This window comes from Myxocyprinus asiaticus, chromosome 9 (genome assembly GCF_019703515.2).
Source record: "Myxocyprinus asiaticus isolate MX2 ecotype Aquarium Trade chromosome 9, UBuf_Myxa_2, whole genome shotgun sequence".
Classification (NCBI taxonomy): Eukaryota; Metazoa; Chordata; class Actinopteri; order Cypriniformes; family Catostomidae; genus Myxocyprinus; species Myxocyprinus asiaticus.
Genome location: NC_059352.1, coordinates 35,596,369 through 35,617,672, shown reverse-complemented (window position 1 = coordinate 35,617,672; position 21,304 = coordinate 35,596,369). Strand labels below are relative to the sequence as shown.

At 41.1% G+C, this 21,304-nt stretch overlaps 1 protein-coding gene across 1 annotated transcript; it reads left to right on the top strand.

Annotated features, from left to right (window-relative positions):
* Window positions 1-11: 11 nt before the first annotated feature.
* Window positions 12-2,636, top strand: LOC127446052 (potassium voltage-gated channel subfamily S member 2-like). Its single transcript, XM_051706676.1, has 2 exons — window positions 12-977; window positions 2,154-2,636. The coding sequence occupies exons 1-2, from the start codon at window positions 12-14 to the stop codon at window positions 2,634-2,636; spliced, it is 1,449 nt and encodes a 482-aa protein (XP_051562636.1).
* The last annotated feature ends 18,668 nt before the right edge of the window (window positions 2,637-21,304 follow it).

Genomic DNA, 21,304 nt, shown 5'->3' with positions numbered 1-21,304 from the left:
TAGGTGGAAGCATGGTGAAGGAAAAACATCCTTGGTGGATTTTGGATCCTGAGGACTACCTCGTGCACATCAATGTTGGTGGTTTGAGGCACAAACTATGCTCAAGCATCCTGAAGAAATTTCCAGACACCCGCCTTGGCCGACTCTTATCCTGTGACTCAGAGGATGCTATTCTACAGGTCTGTGATGACTTTGATGGTCATCTGAAAGAGTTTTACTTTGACCGGAACCCTGACCTTTTTCCTTATGTCCTCCACTTTTACCAGACTGGCAAGCTGCATATTATGGAGGAACTGTGCATTTTCTCCTTCTCTCAGGAGATAGAGTACTGGGGCATCAGTGAATTCTTTCTGGACAGTTGTTGTAGTTATCGTTACCTTGATCGTAAACTGGAGGGCCATCATAAATGCTGGGATGAGGAGAGTGATGTGAGCAGTGTGGATACATCTGTTGATGAGATATCTGACCTTAACAAGGATATGCAGCACTTTCATGAAATGCGTTTTGGGAACACTCTTAAGTGTCTGTGGCTAACATTAGAAAATCCTGGTTATTCAATCCCTAGCAAGCTCTTCAGCTTACTTTCCATTTGTGTGGTGTTAATATCAATTGCCACCATGTGTATCAATAGCATTCCAGAATACCAGACATTTGATGAAAATGATAATCTAGCTGAGGACCCAACGATGCAAGCTTTAGAAGTTTTCTGCATCTGCTGGTTTACTTTTGAGGTAGTAACACGTATGCTTCTTGCTCCAAACCGTCGTAAATTCTTCCTGCTACCACTAAACTTGATTGATTTTGTCTCAGTGATGCCCATCTACATAACACTTTTTTTTGATCTGGTCATTGGGAGTGAGTCAGAGCTGGGCAATTTGGGAAAACTGGTCCAGGTGCTGCGGTTGATGAGAATCTTCAGGGTGCTGAAATTAGCCAGGCATTCTACAGGGTTAAGGTCACTAGGCGCTACACTACGGGTGAGATTACATGTGCATTTACAGTACTGTAAATGCCTATGTTTAGTTTATGGAATGCTAATAAATATAGGCTATCAACAACAGTATTATTAAGTTTTATATTGAAAAGTACTGATTGAATACAGTTGATTGTCTGTGTTTCACACTGAATTGAATTTAAGTTTGAATTCCATTCAAACTTCATTTTAAATGTGGAAGCCTTTTACTATAATCGTGGTAGTTTCAATAGGGATGCACCAGAATTTCCACTATTGAACATTTTTGGTTTGTGGTCGAAAGAGAAAAAGGCTGAAAAATCTTGACTGAAAATTTGAACAGAAACTGTTACTTTAAAATCTGATAACAGAAATATTGATAAGAGGAAAAAGAAGCATTCATATGAAATGCTACTGGTTCAATTTTATGTAAATGCCGGCTGATGACGGATTGTATTTTGATGATAAAAAGTCAGATTCATTGAAATGGTAAATTCCCTTACCATTTGCGTTTCCTAGATGCGTATTAAAGTCCTCATCACCAGAAGTGATGAAGCTGGAAGGCCGCGTAACATCTCATGTTATACGAGAAGAGAAACTGCCGCATGTGAAAATGCAGAAAAGTTTTCGTTTTTATTTCCTGAATACAGTCTTGTTTTGGGGCTTGCTGGTGCTTTTCCCCCATAGCACAAAAAATTGACCCACTACTAATCACAACTGTCAAATTTCCCCACCTACTATTTGAGCCACACTCTACATCAGAGGGGTCAAACATATGGAGTTCAATCCAGTCTGTGTGGCATTATGCACTCTTGTGCAATTTGCGCTGTGAGTCTGTGAGTGACACCATCACAGAGAAACCAGTTCATTTTTCCTTATTCACGGCAATAATGACAACATGGATGATGGACAGATATAAGGGAAAATGTTAGAAATGGAAAATATCCATTTGTCCTTTTGTTGTGCATATCCATTGTTGGAAAATATTATAATGTTTAGAATTTGTTTACCTATTCCAAATAAAGTGTCACTTTCTGTTTCAGTTTTCAGCACAGCGTGGCAAGAATTTTCATTTCGGTGCATCACTATTTTTATGTTTTATATAATCAGCTTTTACCCACTGCTTCTCTACCTAGCTAACAATTTCCATGCAAAAGAAAATCATTAAACCAAAAAATAATTTCTTTGTTTCCCTGTATAGCACAGTTACAGAGAGGTTGGCATCTTATTGCTGTACCTGGCAGTGGGTGTGTCAGTGTTCTCTGGAATCGCTTACACTGCAGAATATGAGGAAGATGTTGGTATGGACACAATCCCAGCTTGCTGGTGGTGGGGCACAGTCAGTATGACAACAGTGGGATATGGAGATGTAGTGCCAGTGACAGTAGCAGGAAAGCTGGCAGCATCTGGCTGCATCCTGGGTGGCACATTAGTAGTGGCACTACCCATCACCATCATTTTCAACAAGTTTTCACATTTTTACCGCAAACAAAAAGCTCTTGAGGCTTCGGTGAGAAATAGCAACAAGAAGAGGCTTAAGATGAGACCGCAGGAAAAGAATGCAGACAGAGCAATAACTGGACACTTTTCGGAGGAGAGCCAGGATAATGATGAAGATGTGAATTATTCGGGAGGAGTTATGAACTACTGCTATGAAGAACATCTACTGCCAAATACAGTCTGATGTGTCTACTGTGTGAGAAAACTGATTATAAGATTTTGCCAAGGAAATGTCAGTATTAAACATAATATCTTATCTGAAGATATCTTGCATTCAAACTCCCTCTGCTGGCATATGATAGCTGTACTGTAGTTGTACATTGGTTCTGCAATGGAGTTATTTTTGTTCTATTAAAAAATTATTTAAACTCATTAAATTTTATTAAATGCAGTATTTCTTATAGGCAAGATTGTGTACATGTTAACATTGCCATAGTAACCCAAAAATCTCTACACATGTTATTAACATCATGGTTATTAGGTTATTAACTAACTTCAGCTGGTCAATGAAAATTCAGCTACTAGACCAAAATAGCACAAAATTGGACACACAATGGTCAAAAAGACTAACTTCCTTAAAGGTGCTCTCAATAATTTTTTGAACATGTCACCTTGGACTTACACTGACACCTAGTGATGTGGATGGAGCACCATTCAAAAGCAATAGATTTGAGTTACTAATGCCATTGTAGAAATTCACTATTCACAGTAAGCCAGGATTAATTTAATCTATGAATAGAAGTGTCCATCAACAGAGTGGTTACTAAGATTAAGCAAGTAGTATTCGGCTATATGTGATTCTAACATGGCAGCCCCCATGAGGGGACCCTCCCTGTGTAGAATAAAACTGCTTTTATAAGGTTACTGATATGACTGGAGTCTTCATCTCATGTAAATGGTCATGATTTTATACATTTTTTAAAATTACAATTGCTTTCTTTAGAAGTAAAACTTTTTAAATAAAGAAAAAATTACTGTGTGTACCTTTAAGAATACATTTGCTGTATTCGTCCTGTCAAGTCTTCTCCTATCATTACAGATCTAGCACCTTTTTATTAATGCTTTATTTTGTAATTTATTCGTCAGCAACACTGTTTGCAGCAGTTGTCCACAGCAATTTTTTCAATTTATTTGCAACAAATCTTCACATGGAGGAGTGAAGGAGACACTGAGGGAGGATTTTACTGAACTGTTGTGCCATTTTTGTTCTTGGATTTATCTGCATTTAAACCTGCATCTTAAGGCCTGTTCACACCAAATCTGTGATGATTTTGCCAGACGAACTTCCAACGGATGGTCTATTCACACCAAGTCCATAAAAAATGAAACAAAAAACTATTTCACCCCTGTGCAGTAGGCGGCGCTGTTGCTGTACTATAAACATATTTATACTAGTTTCTATTAGTAATACTATTGCACTAATAAAGTGCACGATGTGGTCTTCTGCTGTTGTAGTCTATCTGCCACAAAGTTCGATGTGTATGCATTCTGAGATGCTATACTGCACACTACAATTGTACAGAGTGGTTATCTGAGTTACTGTAGCCTTTCTGTCAGCTCGAACCAGTCTGGCTATTCTCCATTTAACTTTCTCATCTGCGGAACTGCCGCTCACTGGATGTTTTTTGTTTTTGGCACCATTCTGAGTAAACTCTAAAAACTGTTGTGTGTGAAAATCCCAGGAGATCAGCAGTTACAGAAAGACTCAAATCAGCCCGTCTGGCACCAACAATCATGCCATGGTCGAAATTCATGAGATCACATTTTATCCCCATTATGATGGTTGATGTGAACATTAACTGAAGCTGCTGACCCATATCTGTGTGATTTTATGCATTACACTGCTGCCACAAAATTGGCTGATTAGATAATTGCATGGATATGTACAGTACATATGCACAAGTATTTATCTACGAGTATATTCCAAAAGCACACCCAAACCCATCTTCACTTTTTATAATGCCTGAATAATATAACACAAGGTACAGTGATATAAATACACGTGGAATAATATACATGTATATTATAAAATGTATAATGTATAAACTATAACATGTATGGTATAAAATATTATGCATAATATTAAAAATAATATAAAGAAAACACTAGCTCACTGTATTTTTCTTTTATAAATTATTGCAATACTTTTTTGAATTATCCTTGCAATAAAAATAGCAGTGTGGTTCTACCATGAAGGGGTTTATTTTGCGATAACAACTGGCTGACTGTACATTATCCCACCTTTTACAGGGCTACTAACCAAAGAAATAAATACATGGACATAAAATATTAATTTGCATTGAAATTATGTAATCTGAGAAAAAAAGAAATTGCTGAACAGATGAAATCAACCTCCAGAGTTCTGTTGGTGACACAGAACTCTGATGGTCTTTTTGTGAAAATGACCATCTGACTGACTCCTCATTATTCAGCCTATTACAAGACTACTTGCCAAATAAACAAATAAATGGACATGATGCTTTGATTTGCATTGAAATTGTGTAATTATGTGAGAAGAGAGAAATCGCTGAACAGCTGAAATCAAACTCTGGTTTGTATCTGTGTTTTCTGTTGATGTTTATTTTGGGAAAAAGGCCAACTGCCTCCTCATTATCCAGGCTATTACAAGACTACTTGCCAAATAAACAAATAAATGGACACGAAACTTTGATTTGAGTTTAAAATATTTTATTACCTTACTTGAAGAGATCGGACAGTGATCAAGGAAGCCGGAGAAATGGCTCGCAAGGACCCGGATGAGCGGTCTGATATGTGAAGCTGCGGTGGTTACAGAGCAATAACAGACTGCTAGATGGTGCCATTGACCAATCAGAATCGAGTTTTCCAATATGTACATTTAAAGGATACTACATTTAAAGGAATATTCCTTTCCTAGTGAGTATTTTAACATTTACGGATCGGCCTGCATTCACTTTCATTTTATGTGCCTCAATGGAACCCAGATTTTTGCTTTTTTTTTTTTTTTAAATAAGAGGGACAAGTAAAAATGTATTATATTGGTAATCAATATTATGCCACAAATGCTGTCGATTGAGCTTAACTTGTACTGAACCTGGAATATTCCTTTAAGACTTAGCACTATAAGCAGATTTTCAAAAACATACAGGGTTTATGTTTGCAGTACAAAGGACTCTTGAAATGCAACTATTTATGAAGTATATAATTCTTGTGGAGGGTATATCAGCAGCACATCCAATGCCAGTGTTTGCCAGTTGATTAGCGCCACTAACGCGCTGTATTGAGCAGCTGCAGTGACTAGAAAATGACAAAAAGCTCTTATCTCATTGGCCAATCAGTTTTCATCGCAGTCCAAAGAAGAACTTTTATACTTTCCATAAATAATAATAAATAAACCTTTGGATTGTCAAGGGACGATTTGACAGACCCGATCTGAATAGGGCCATATGAATCCATTGCTCCTGTTCAAAAAGCTCGATCAGAACTAAAAAAAAATGCACCGTAAAAACGGATTTGGTGTGAAGAGGCCTTTATTCACTAACCACCCACAATCTAGTTTAAGCAGGTGCAATCAGCCCTGAAAATTTTTATTTTTCTTGAGTATTTAAATTAGATTATTATCATTCCTTTACATGCAAACACGCCTTTCTAAATTAGGCTCATTATACATTGCACTTCATTCACCAAACTTTGATAGAACTTTGAACATGATTTTAGTGTGTTAAAGTCGTTTACTAACCTTTTCTGTGTAAAGTTATAGGCAATTTTACAACTTTGTTGCCATGAGGATGTAATGTTAAACTGTAAAATTCATGATTTAAACAACTTTACAGCTCAAATAATACATTATATTATTTGACAAAAGAATGAATGTAAAAAATGTAAAGCTTCACATTTCCTCCTTTAAATAATCCAAAAACTGGCCCCTTTCACTTCAGTTGTAAGTGCCACACAGTAACCTTGATTTTAGCTTTTATTTAAAGAAAAGGAGGGATGAGTCGAACATTTTTTTTTGTAGTAATCAACATTATGCCACAAATGCTGTTGCCTGAGTCTAACTTGTATTGAACCCAGAATATTCCTTTAATGAAGGTGTAACGGGGTAAGATGGGCAAGGAGGAGACGAGAACCGGCTGAGCAGTCAACGTAAACTTTACCTAAATAAACTTAAACAACATAAAATAAACATAAACAAACACACACACAGAGGCCTCTCTCTTTTTCGAATTGGCGTCTCCGGCTCCCCTTTATCTCTCTCTCCTGCTGATTAGTTAACTCAGCGCTGGCCGTGCACCCTCACAGTCCGGTCACCCCTCCTCCTTGTCACTCTCCTCCCCCGCCTGATTCAGGCTGGGGCGCCATCTGGACTGGCCTACTCCCCCCCATCTCTGGAGGGGATACACTGCCCTTCCGGCCATTCCACCAGCCAATGGTCCACCCCGCCTCCTGGGAACCTGGGGAGAGACGAGGGGAGGGAGAGGGAGAGGGGAGAGGGAAAGGGCGAGTGGGAGAGACACAGAGAGAGAGAGAGAGAGAGAGAGCAAATAGAGAGAAAAAACTTGCACGCCGGTCCCCAGACACGCCATTGCCTGGCCCTCAGCCACTCCTTTGCCCTCTGGTAGCGATAGCCACTCCTCCCCCCGGGCGGATGGCAGCGAGTCCTCCGACCCCTGGCGGATGGAACGGCTCCTCCCCTGGCGGACGGCAGTGATTCTCCAACCCCTGGTGGATGGAACGGCTCCTCCCCTTCTTGGCAGATTGCAGAGGTGACCAAAAACCCGATGGTCACTCTGGTTGAGCTCCAGAGATCATGTGTGGAGATGGAAGAAACTTGCAGAAGGACAACCATCACTGCAACACTCCACCGATCTGGGCTTTATGGCAGAGTGGCCAGACGGAAGCCTCTCCTCAGTGGAAGACACATAAAAAGCACCTAAAGAATTCTTAGACTGTGAGAAACAAGATTTTCTGGTCTGATGAAATGAAGATTGAACTGTTTGACCTGAATTCCAAGCTTCATGTCTGGAGGAAACCAGGCACTGCTCATTACCTGCACAATACCATACCATCGTTGAAGCATGGTGGTGGTAGCATCATACTGTGGGGGTGTTTGTCAGTGGCAGGGACTGATCAGGGTTAAAGGAAAGCTGAACTCAGCAAAATACAGAAATATACTTAAATAAAACCTGGTCCAGAGCACTCAGGACCTCAGATTGGGCAACCTTCCAACAGGACAATGACCCTAAGCACACAGCCAAGACAATGCATGATTAGCTTAGGGACAACTCTGTGAATGTCCTTGAGTGGCCCAGCCAGAGCCCAGACTTGAACCCAATCTAACATCTCTGGAGAGACCTGAATATGGCTGTGCACTGACAGTCCCCATCCAACCTGACAGAGGTAGAGAGGATCTGCAGAGAAGAATGGCAGAAAATCCTCAAATCAAGGTGTGCAAAGCTTGTCGCATCATACCCAAAAAGACTTGAGGCTGTAATCACTGCCAAAGGTGCTTCAACTAAGTTGTACTGAGTTAAGGGTCTGAAAACTTATATCAATGTGATATTTCATTTTTATAATTTTTAATACATTTACAATGTTATCAAAAATCTTTTTTTTTTTTTTTTTTTGCTTTGTCATTATGGGGTATGGAGTGTAGATTGATGTGAATTTTTTTAAAGCATTTTTGCATAAAGCCGCAACAAAATAAATGTGAAAAAATTGAAGGGTCTGACTACTTTCTGAATGAACTGTCCATAGTTATTAAATGCTGCCGCTGCAGTGTCATATTTATAATTTCTCGTGGGTCTGCTCTTTGTTGGCGTCAACTCATTGATGCCTTAATCGGCTACTGCAGTAGCCACGGAAGACCCCTGTGTCAGCTAATACTGCCACGCAGTATTTTATTTTAGTAATTGTGCTTTCTTTAGTAATTGGTGTGCTTTCTGCTTAACCGTCCCATCTTATGCCATCAACTATGCTGTTACAGCTGCGGTCCCATCTCCTCCTATACATTTCAATCTCCCTTATTTTCCTGTCCCTGGGCAGACCCTACATGAGGCTGCCTCCGTAACTCCCAGGGCCATCTTTTGTCTGGTGTTTCTCGGGGCTTGCATGGCTGGTCATCACCTAGAAGTAATCTTTGGTGTGAGGAATTAACTACAAATCATTTACAAGTGTTTTCCACAATCACAGACTCTACTTAATCGAAGCCAAGTGCGGCACACTGTCCATTTGTTTTTTTGGGGGGATCTCAGAGCTCAGGCCAGCTCAGCCCAGCATGAGCCCCTTCGCTATGTTTACATTAATACACTCCAGGACTATATGTACGAACTCATGAAATTAGAATATATAGCTATGATTGCATGGACTGTGTACTTTCAGGTAATTTTGTAAATCGCACGTTTTCATTCTTTTATTCTTGTAAAAACAGTTCCATGAGTGTTTTCGGGGGGTCTTTGCACTCCAAAGATGTTAGCCAATCATAAAACAGTTGTCATGTGTGTTGAAGTCTTAAAGGGGACTGCACAGAAACCAAGCATTTTAGACAGAGGGACAGAGATGGGGTGGAAAAGGGTAATTAATACTATATTATTTACTAGCATTTACTTACAGTATAAGTGAGCTGCAAATTTAAATAATAAAGTAAAATAAAAAGTATGACATGACCCCTTTAATGCGCGAACTATTTGCGAAACTTTTATTATGGGATGAACCCTAAAAATCCAGTAAAATATTTTTAACAGCCTGCTAACTTATAAACAAACTTAAAACCACCCGACCAGCGAATTAATGGGCCTGTTCAAACATTCATCCTTGCGGTCTTTGTACTTGCCTACTTACCTACTTGTGTTACGCATTTGTATTTGTTACCACTGTGGTATTTGGGCACAGTTTGCAGGTAGGTGTGACAACTGTAGTCACTTTCACACATACAGCCTTTTCCAGAAAATTCACTGCAATTTTCAGTTTGTGTGAACATTGCCTATTTGAAAATACCGGTGAATTTAGTATTGGCTATTTCCCTGAATGAGAAGTTGTAACATTATCTGAAAAGTTCAGTTTTGATGCTATGTGTGAACAGTTGTAAGATTAACAGTTTGACCATGTCTGGATGCACAGAGATGATTCAGTTACTCTAGCATCAAAAAATGTAATTGAATGGACAGATAATGAAATAATACTATTTAGTCGGAGGATTTGACATTTTAGAGCTGACTATTGGGGAAATCTCATAATGTAGCCCACGTCTCAAATTTGAGATCATACGGTAAGCAGCCAATGAAAACTGAATGTGCATGACCACAACATTGGACCATGAAGAAATATAGATGGCGATCAATTGCTCAAAGTGTAGAAAACATTTAACACCACTCAACTCCAACTTGCGTCACAGTCTCCATCTTTACACCCAAATGCGCTCAGCCCGTTTCTTCTGAGACTCGGAACAGAGAAGCAGCAACATCAACAGCAGCGCTCCTGTACATCCATGTTTGTTTACATCTGTCATGCGTCAGAATGGGGGCATGTGTTTCCACGTGAGTTTGTGATTGGATCGACTTGACAGCCAGAGTTATCCTCAGCCGTTCAGTGTTTGATGCCCAGATTTTAGTCATTTACAGTGTGTGATACTTAGTATTTTTAGATTATGTTTAGATTTTAGAAGTGGTGTACTGTACTGGAAACCGTTGCATGTATGTATAGCAGATATAGTACATTTGCCAGTAAAAGTAATCCAACAGTTTTACTGCAATTTACCAGGTTGCATTTGTGAAAGGGGCTTGTGAGTGTGCAATGCTTTTGATTTCACGTTAGGCTGAAACATACTCTACGCAAGTACGTGAACGGAGACAGATCTTGCTATGCAAGCTTGATTTTACATGTCGTTGTGTTCCAAAATGTGTCACAGCACAGTTCATAACAGAACGCAAGTACGCATTGCATTCTCAGCGTTGCAACATGGGGCGCTTTAGAGGGTTTTCTTTTCCAATCAACAACTGTCATAGCAGAGCAGCAATATGAGGAGAATCTTGCAGAGCAAGTTCGATTATACAAAAATATTTATGACTGCTAGTCTATAATCATCAATTAAAAATGCTTGGCAATAAATATCAGCTTCCCTTAATTCTGACAAAGACACTTTCAAGAGAAGATGGAAACAACTTTGCGACAGATTTGTCCGAGCCAGGAAGAAATGGAAAGGGGTCTGCAGTGGAGATGCAGCAACTAGCTATGGATATTCAGTTGTTTTGGACATGCTGAGATGGCTGTATGGCTTCATAAAACACTGGATGACAGAGTCAAACTTTTGTTATTTGGTAAGGTTTTGTTAATATGACTTTGATAATGTGAACTTACAGTCCAGATTTTGTTTTGCTTTTTATATTAAAAGTAAGCTTGAATAAATACCCCTAGCATATGTATCAAAATGTATTTATTTCCCATCTGTTACATATGTACACATAAGCAAAGCTGAATCATGTTTGGGTTTATATTTAGTTGGAAAGTAAATAGCAAGCTGTCATTTAGCTGATGCTTTTATTCAGAGATTAAAGTAAACATAGTACAGTGACAAACCCATTGGAGGAACCATCATGGTTACTTTCGTAACCTCCGTTCCCTGATGGAGGGAATGAGATGTTGTGTTGATGTAGTGACACTAGGGGTCACTCTTGGGATCCCCAAACACCTCTGCTTTTTTGAAAAAAGGCCAATGAGAATTGGCGAGTGAAATTTGCATGCCACTCCCCCAGACATACGGGTATAAAAGGAGCTGGTATGCAACCACTCATTCAGGTTTTGTGCTGAGGAGCCGAGACCAGGTCCCGGCCATTTCAGCAGGTAGTTCAGCGTTGTGGCAAGATGGACACAATGTCTCGTTCCCTCCATCAAGGAACAGAGGTTACGAAAGTAACCATGACGTTCCCTATCTGACACTCATTCGACGTTGTGTCGATGTAGTGACACTAGGGGTCCCTATACAAAACGGCACAACTATCTGAACAGTGTTATGTGAACTGGCGGTGTGTGACGGGCAGACCGCTGTGTGACTCGTAGCCAGTGCACCAGGCCATCACGTAACCTCCCCCAATGCTCTTATGAGCATCGAACGGTCCTTCAGGAACGATAGGGACAGGCTAGCCCAGCCGAGGCCTCTTTTCCTCTCTTTTCTCCCCAAAAAGAGCGGAATTTGTTAACCGACTGGGAGCCATAAGTGTCTGCATCGGGGGGTGTCCCTCCCAAGGGAGCGTGAGATCCAAGAACCACGTCTGGGTGAGCCAGTAGGGTGCTACTAGGATGATCTGCTCCTCGTCCTCCCTGACCTTGCACAGGGTCTGTACAAGTAAGCTCACTGGGAGAAATGCGTATTTGCATAGTCCAGGGGGCCAGCTGTGTGCCAGCGCATCTATACTGCCCAAGGAAGGTGCAGTTTACCGACAGGGAAATGATTTTGTGGAAGATATCACATGGGGTCGCCTTCGGGGAACCAGCACATGTGGAGTACCTACCTCAGTACAGGGTCTCATTAGCAAACTGAGAAAAGAGATGCTCTGAACCGGAGAGAGCTTGCTCGTTTCCCAGTTGACCCGAAGCCCCAGTCAGCTGAGGTGCCGGAGCACGAGGTCCCTGTGTGCGCACAGCAACTCTCGTCCCTGATTAGCCATTCATCAAGATAGTTGAGGATGCGGACGCCCACTTCCCTTAGCGGGGCAAGGGCTGCCTCTGTGACTTTCATGAAGATGCGAGGGGACAAGGACAGACCGAAGGGGAAGACCTTGTACTGGTATGCCTGGCCTTCGAAGGCAAACTACAGGAAGGGTCTGTGTCGAGGTAAGACCGAGACGTGGAAGTACGCGTCCTTCAGGTCTACCGCCGCGAACCAATTTTGATGCCGGACGCTTGCTAGAATGCGTTTTTGCATCAGCATCTTGAACGGGAGTCTGTGCAAAGCCGGTTCAGTACTCGCAGGTCCAGGATTGGTCGCAGCCCACTGCCTTTCTTCGGGTTGTAGAACCCTTACTTCATCTTGGCCGGAGGGACAGGCTCTATCGCGCCCTTGCGCAGAAGGGTAGCGGCGTTCTCGCCCTTCACCGAGGTGAATTGGACGCTGCTGAACCTGGGCGGGCGCCTGGTGAACTGAATCGCGTAGCCGAGTCGGACAGTCCGGGTCAGCCATCGCGACGGGTTGGAAAGCCACGCGCCCAAACTCTGGGCGAGGGGGACCAAGGGAATGATCACGTCGGACGTACCGGCAGGTGGGGCCTCGCAGTGGGTTGGAGCTCGAGGTGCTACGTCAAAGGAATTAGAGCCCCGTGGCCGTACTGAGTCCAGGGACATCGAAGCACTTACCTGTCTCCTGCTGCCCACCATAAGATTGGCCGAGGAGGGGGGAGGAACAAATCCCGTGTGGGCATGTTTGTGCCACAGCTGGGTGCACAGGGCGGAGTGGAGGGTTCCACTCTAGCCCGACACTCGCGGCTGCCCGGGAAAGCATGTCCATCATTTCCACGTCAGCCTGGGACTGGGCGACCATTCCCGAAGGAGGAAGCCCAGTCGAAGCCTCTGCGTCTGACTGGACGGGCCCGCTCTCCGATGCTGCGCTCGATAACTCATTGTCTTCCCGGGCTCCGAAAAAGAGGTCGAACTCGCCCTGAGATGAGCCGGTGGTTTCGTCCGAGCGCCCGACCGAGGCAAGCGAGCGTGCTGGGGAATAGGTGGTCCCATTGATGTCCCCAAATCACCTCCAGTGCTAACCGGCATGGCCTCATATCCGTAGGTATAAGGACTGAGGCGGGGAGCCGCTGGGGTGGCTAGCTTTCTTACGAATGCAAGCCGCGACCGCAATGTTGCCATGGTCATGTTCACGTAATTAGGACAAGACCCAACCATGAACAATGTCTCCGCGTGGGCAGCGCCCAGACACGTAAGACAGCAATTGTGGCCATCAGAAGCGGAGAGATAACGACCGCAACCAGGAATAACACACAAACGGAAAGGCATCTTTAAAAAGACGTTCCGTGTGTGCCGCTCTTTTAGAAAGAAAATATACTTTTTTAGAATTTACTCTTTTGTTGTTCTGCCGAAGTGCCCAGGGGCGTTCTCTGCACTCCACGGGTGCAGAGGGGGAGAAGCTGCTGAAATGCACCGTAGAATCCAGCAGATGAGGTGAATGAACTCGCGGATGAATTCAGCTTCAATGAATAGAACCGCTTGGCTCTGAAGAGAAAATCTGAATGAGTGGTTGCATACCAGCTCCTTTTATACCCATATGTCTGGGGGAGTGGCATGCAAATTCCACACGCCAATTCTCATTGGCCTTTTTTAAAAAAAGCAGAGGTGTTTGGGGCTCCCAAGAGTGACCCCTAGTGTCACTACATCGACACAACGTCGAGTGAGTGACAGATAGGGAACTGATGTTAGGAAACATAAACACACGCACACACTATTATTATATTACTGTCATTAACTTTTATTTTCACTGACAGCAATGTAGAAAAAAAAGTTGTTCTTTAAAAAAAGTTTTAAAGAATATGTATCTATTGATGAAAGTTCTGCATTTTAGGGAGAAAGACGAAAAGGTTTAAGTAGACACTGTGACTTTTTACTAATCCACCTCCAATCTGTCATGTTTATCTTTGTGGCTCTTGCAGCTGGAGACAGATCAGGACAATTGTAAGTAAGGGAAGTCAGACACCATCCAGTTCCTCTGCCCATATCCCCCCTCCCTCTATGCCTCAACCACAGACTCCTCTACAGCCAGAGACCCATCAGCAGTTTGATACCCAGAAGCAGCCACACCACAGCCACAACCTCCCCCCACTTCCTCGCCTCATCCTGCAGCTTCACACACTTCAGGGAAAAGAAAGAGAAAGCAGGATCCCACTGAAACAGCCATTCGAGAAATAAGAGAGGAAAATGTAGCCAAGTGCAACATCTACTTTTAATTTGACTGAATATCTGAACCACTTACTGCAGCAGCTCCCAGAGTCAGAGGGAAAGTCGTTGATGAGAGAGATTTCCCAGTTAGTTTTGTCTAATGGAGATTTTTATTATGATGGAATTTATAGTTGCCTGTATTTTGTTCAGTTGAGCACTTTTATGTTCAGTTAAAATTGTTTGCATTTATTTAATAAATTGTTTCTCAGTAAATTGTTAATACGTTAACAGCACAACCAACAGTACATTTAAGAGAGAACTGTGTTATCTACAACAATAAAAATAAAATAAAAATCTATTTACAAAAATCTATTTGTCTGTTATAAAAACAAATAATAAAATGAATAATAACAGAACTAATAAATATAATTATCAAGAACTGTTTTTGTATGGTCTGTGATTTTGGTGGTTGGACAAAGGAGTAGTTCTCCCAAAAATGAAAATCCTGTCATAATTCACTCTCATGTTTTTGCAAACCTGTATGACTTTCTTATGTGGAACACAAAAGGAAAATTTTTAATTAATATTTTGGTTTGTCTCTTCAATACAATGGCAGTTTACTGGTACTCACTGACCCTAATATGTCTCACTGCCACACACAGAGCAGCTCCTGATGAGGGTGTGAAGATTAACCGCTTCATAAGCACTCTGATGCAGGCACTGTCTGTGGATGTTCACGTCAAACTCCCACAAAAATATAAACGAGGATTTTGATAGTGAACTTTTTTTACTTTTAGAAGTATCAGAAAAGTAGTCTAGGGAACTCGTGCATCATATAAGTCTTCTGAGAGCATACAATAGGTTTTGTTGAGATAGTACAACCAAAACTTAAAACATTTTTTCACCTAAAATCTGAGCATTCCTGAACATTATGAGAATATCCCCATCTCAGGTTGTGCTGTCTTCTAAGGTGGTGGCCATTTACCTGGGTAATTGACAAATAAAGTTGTCAGAAGTGGTCAAATGAGAAATCTTTTAAAATCTAGTTTAAAGTACACGTCAAGTTTGTAGAAACTTAATATTTGTGTCCATCAAAATGAAAAATCAAAATGAGTGACTCAGTAATTGAAAACATGTTCATCATAGTGTGTATTCAAGCAATTGTTTTATGTGAACGGCATTTTTTATGTATTTTTGAAACATTTAATATATCTGTACAAAAAAGAAAAGAAATGAGTGTCACATTATTGACATACCTGAGGTTCTGGCATGGCATCATCAGCCTGACAACTGTGCAACGCTACACAGGCTTTCACAATATCAGCTTTGTCTGGCAGGCAGTCGATAGGTCTGCTGAAGATCCTGACGCCATGATTCCAAAAGCATTTTCTATCACTCTCCTGGCTCTTGCTTGTTGTTAATTGTAAATGCACTTCTCATGGCTGAGGTTTGATCATATTGAGACAGTATCAGTGTGTATACAGTACATACATTATACATTTAGATTTATATTTAGTAAAAGGTGAGTATAAACAGACAGGTGTTGTATCCTACACAAAGCTCTCTATGTCTTGTTTCATCACTCATGTATATAATGAAAATGTAAGTTGTTTCAAAATTTTGAAGATATTTAACAGAACCAAGAGCAGGCCCACAGTGAGAGTGGCAAAGAAAATGGTCTTTTACCAGCATAGTGAATGAGAAATGTGAACAAAATTATTAAATTTTCTGAGCTTGGGTTTGAGCTTGTAGCCTGCTTAGTATTTTCAGCATTTTAATATTTAATACATGTTATTTTACCATGTGCATCTGTTTTTACTAAATTTTTCTTCCATTTTTCCCCCCTACTTTATAGAAATTCTACTGCAGGCATCCATTTTTACCTTTGTATTTTTTACACTGATTATTACATCCATCTCAAACCCCCGCAGCTCAGGAACCAAAACACCTATAAACAAGCAACTATGCAAGTCATGGCATCAGCACTCGCTATCGCTGCTTGCAATGTGTAGTAGGGACAGTTCTTTTGGGCAATGGAGGAGTCAGGAGAAAACTAAGCAGTGCAAGCAAGTCTTTTATTTTCAGCCTTCAGATCTCTTGGATTTCTTTAATGCACTCAATTCACGTAGGTTCACAACACTCAATAAGATAACAGAAAAAACTTTCTCAAAAACACTGTAGCATCAAGTTTGTGCTCTAAGGTCGCTCTCTCTCTCTCAAACTGATGTGCTAGTGTGGCTTTTAAGTCTCCCTCCGCCATCACTATAACAATAGACAGGTGTTAGAGATAATTACAACCCAGGTGATGAGTCTTACTGCTCTCTCTCTCCCACAGACAGACACACGACCACGCCTCCATCACCACACAATGCATGCTACATGTTTACTATAGCTTCATCCATTAGTGGTGAGGGATTTACATGTGATAAATTTAAGGTATTAGTTAGGATGACGGAGAAGATTAAAGAGTTAGAGACATGCATCCGAACGCTAGTGGAGGTCAGTGAGTAAAAGAAGCCGTTAGATATCGTTTCGGATACGGAGTGTACAGCGAGCAATACACACATTTTGGTTCAGACAGTAGAGCCACCACAGCAGGACGATTGGATGACGTTTCAGCTGCCTACCTGCAGGGCAAAATAACACTACTCTCCTGTTCCTGTTAGGATTTCCAACAGGTTATCCCCACTCAGTGACACACCCACTGAGAAGCCTGTTAAAAGCTCCCTGGTTATATAGAGATTCTATTTTAAGGAATGTGGAAATAGAGACTCCAGCCACTATAGTCCAATGTGTCCAGGGGTCCAGGGCACCTGACATCAGATCAGATTTACAAGTGCTAGCTAATGCTAAACATTTTTATCTAAGATTATTATTCACGTTGGAACTAACAATGTCCAATTTTGCCAGACGGAGATCACTAAAGATAACGTTAAAGAGTTGTGTGAACTTGCAAAAATGATGTCAGACACTGTAATATGCTCTGGCCATGTGAGGGACTCGACATGGAGGTGAAGGTAGAATCCAAATGCAGGAAGTTTATTTACTTCCCTTTTTGTAATGTAAAGAGATTTATAGTAGATTATTGTTAGTGAATCGAAGGGGAAGGGGCTGCTCTCCTCTCTAGTAATTTGGCCCATAGTCTTAATAGTGATAGTGTTTGACAAACTGAGGCCCAGGTCAGGAAGTACACAGACTGGCTAAACCTATTGTCTGCTAGCTGCCTTGAGACATCACACAGGTCACATAAACTATTACATACAGAGACTGTATCACCTAGATATCATATAGACACTGTGTCTGTTCCCTGAACTACCAAACACAAAACCTTTAAGTGATTTATAAAAATGATTTCAAACTAGAAATCATTTTTATAAATGTTTGAGGTCAAACTAGAAAATGACAAAACAAAATTAAGATAATAATTTTATGAAGTTAGTATTATTAAACATTAGATCTCTTTCATCCAATGCATGAATTGTAAATTAAATTATTACAGACCATAGTTTGGATGCGCTCTGTTTGACTGAAATCTGGCTTAAACTGAATAAATATATTAGTTTCAATGAGTCTCCTCCCCCAGATTCTTGTTGTAAACATGAGTCTCACCTGAGTAACACCAAGAAAGTGATGTTCTTGGTGTTACTCAGAGGTCAGAATAAAACTTTAACTTTAATTCTTTTGAAGCGATAATGTCAACTCTTGCTCTTGCTGCAGTATATAGACCCCCCAGGCCATATTCAAACTTCCTTAGGGTGCTTTCACACTTAGTTCGATTGCTTGGACCGAACCCTAGTTTGTTTCCTCCCCCTCCCGCTGGTCTCTGTTCACATCATTTTATTTGGGTCCAAAACGCGGTCCGATTACATCATCAACATGAGTACAAGCGGCAGCTGTTTACCACTGTAACTAGGTAACAACTCAAGAAGACATCAGCTTTACTGTGTTAAGTGAAGTATTAAAGTTTGTCTCTTTGGATTTACCACGAAAACTTGCCATGCACAGTACAACACTTGTGTTTGTCGGCCGCGGATGCATTGAATGTGCAATGATGTGAGGAATATTAGTGTTTGTCTTCTGCAAGCCCTCAGATGCATTGCAAGAGATGTGAAGAATGTGAGCTGTTCTCTGATGGAGATTTATTTGGACACAAGCAGCATTATATCACAATAATTGTGATCGCAAGCCTGCAAAGATGCAAATTATACATCATCACAAGCAGTTCACTTCTGCGATTTGGTATGATTGCATTGATATCAGTAGCAAACAATACCAGAGTTCTCAGGAACCGTACCCCAGACCACCTTTTCAAGCAGACCCGGGTGCGATTCGTGAGTGCACACCTGAGTTCGGAAAACAGCATTCCCATTATCCAAGCAAACCGAACTTCGAAGTCATTCGACCCTGGGTGCGCACCAAAAGTGCTACTGTGAAAGCACCCTAAGGGTGTGTTCACATTTGGCAGGTTTGGTTAGATTAATATGAACTCTGGTTCGATTGCTCTGTTAGTGCGGTTCATTTGAACAAGTGTGAACACTGCCACCCAAACCTTGGTGCACACCAAACAAGCGGACCGAGACCGCCTGAATAGTGTCTCGGTCCGCTTCCAAACGAACTCTGGTGCGGTTCGATTGATATATGAACGCAGCATGGACCAAAGACGTCTAAATGGACCAATAACCGGAAGTAATTTGCCTAATACTGACCTCAAGCATACCTGGTTCTTCTCATTATTGGAGCTTTGTTGCCCATTACAGTTCAGTACAGGTGTCGGAACTGCCGTCAGCTGTCCTTGCAGCATATCTTTGTTTGTGTGTGCAACGGAGGAATTCCTGGTGCTGTTTTGACTCCTTTACACATTTTATTAGCTCTTCTTTTGTTCTCAGCTTGTAAAAATACCACCATATATACATACATACATCCAATGAACGCATTTAGCCCAGCAGCCAGCATTGTTTTGGATGTTTGGCAAGTTTCGTCACAAAATATCATAAAAGTTGTCCAATCAGGTTGTGACCTTATCCTGATGCCTTTTGTTTTCTATCTTTAGGTTCGGTGTTAAAAATGCCAGTGTGAACACTAAGCGAGCCAGGACTAAATGTATCATTTTCTTTTTTGGTCCAGACCAAGAGAACCAAACTACAAATGTGAACACATCCTTCGAGATCTAGTAGTTATTGTGGATAGAGCTTTAATTTTTTGTGACTTTAACATTAAAATAGATAATAAAAATGATACACTGGGATTAGCATATATCGATATTCTCAACTCTTTTGGGGACAAAATGTGACAGCAATCATGCCACACAAAATGATCTCAGACATCTCAGACAGTGGTGTAGTCAGGGCCATACGCACTTATATGCCATATGCTTACCTTTTCCCAGGGCTGTTTGCATATAATGACTTCTATGGATCAATATTTGTGTATCAAAGATCGAAGAAATCATGCACATCCAAACAAAGTTTTGAATCCAGGTGTATGACCAAAAAATATATATATCCATAAAAACTCACAACAAAGTCGCTTGCTCCCAAATAAATTTAATGAGCTCACCACAGAAAAAGCAAATGTGATGTTTCGAGCTCCATGCTCTTCATCAGACTAAGATATTGGTATACCCACTTGTTTTGCTGCTTCAGAAGTCCATAATATACTGTTGTGTAAGCTTCCCCTTTAACTGCATCCCATGTTTTTTAAAATTGACACCCGGCCAAACCACCAATTGCGGTCATTTTATGCGCAGTGGCGGGTAATTTTGCTCATCTACTCGTCACTGTGGCAGGTGACCTGTAAGACATCTCAGAGTGGCATATGACAAGAAATGCCATTAGACACAAAGATGCGCATTTGAAGAAACACACTTGATTATATTTTGAAGATCAGACAATAGAAAAGCTGTTGATGTGCGTGTCTGATTCACGTGTTTGCAGAGGTTCAGTGCCCGGTCCTGAGTGCAACATGAGCACTTCTCACAGAACACGCGCATGCATAGAGTTCTTCTTCTCTGTTTCAGTCATCTAAAAATATTTTGCAAGAATAGTGTCGTCAATGAAAGTGCTGCAAATGACCTCAGACCATCTCATTAACTATCAATCATTAACTACTGGCATATTTCCTGATCAACTGAAATGGGCAAAAAGTTATTCCTGTATATAAATCTGACGATTCATCTATTTTTTCCAATTATAGAGCAATATCTTCCATGTATCTAAAAGTTCTTTGAAAAAATAGTATATAAGATGGCGCAAGCATGTTGTAAGGCAAGCCATCGCACAGTTATCATCTGTGTTTTTATGTTAATCATATGTTTGTTGACTCGGATTTTTTCATCAGTGTTGGTGTATGATCGTGATCGCCAAACTCTCTTGGACTTTCAAACCTCCATGTGCATCGCTATAACACTGGTGATCAAAATTTCACCCAGTCTAAATTACTTTCGTCTTTACTTTTGGAATTATGTCGTCTGCACTGCCGCTCCTGTTTTAAATAGAAGCTCTATAAAAGACGAGGAAATTGCGGAGGCTGTTTGGCGAGGAAAGTGAGAAATGCTGGCTCCATCGGCTCTAACTGGGGTATCTACTCTTCGCTTCAGCGAACATGGCTTTTACCTGTAAACCCTGTTCAGCCTGTGCCAGTATTTCGGCGTTTTCCGAAAAAAGCACACAGATGGTATGGACAATCGGATTATCCCTAAAAAACGTTTCTACTGCATGATTTTATTGCATCACATGAACTGGACTGCTGATACCTGCCTTCTTTCTGAACTGTTGCCTAGGAACTACAACACGTTTAATACCCCTAGAACTACTGGTCTAGGGTGGGGGTTTAGCCACACTTCTTAAAGACTGTTTTAAATGCAGTGTACTCCCAGTGGAAAAAATATTCAAGTTTTGAGCTACAACTGCTTAAACTGGATCTGACTCACATAGTGTATTGTGCTTTGATCTACCACCCACCCAAATATGACAAGGATTTGATTTTCAGATTATCTGTCTT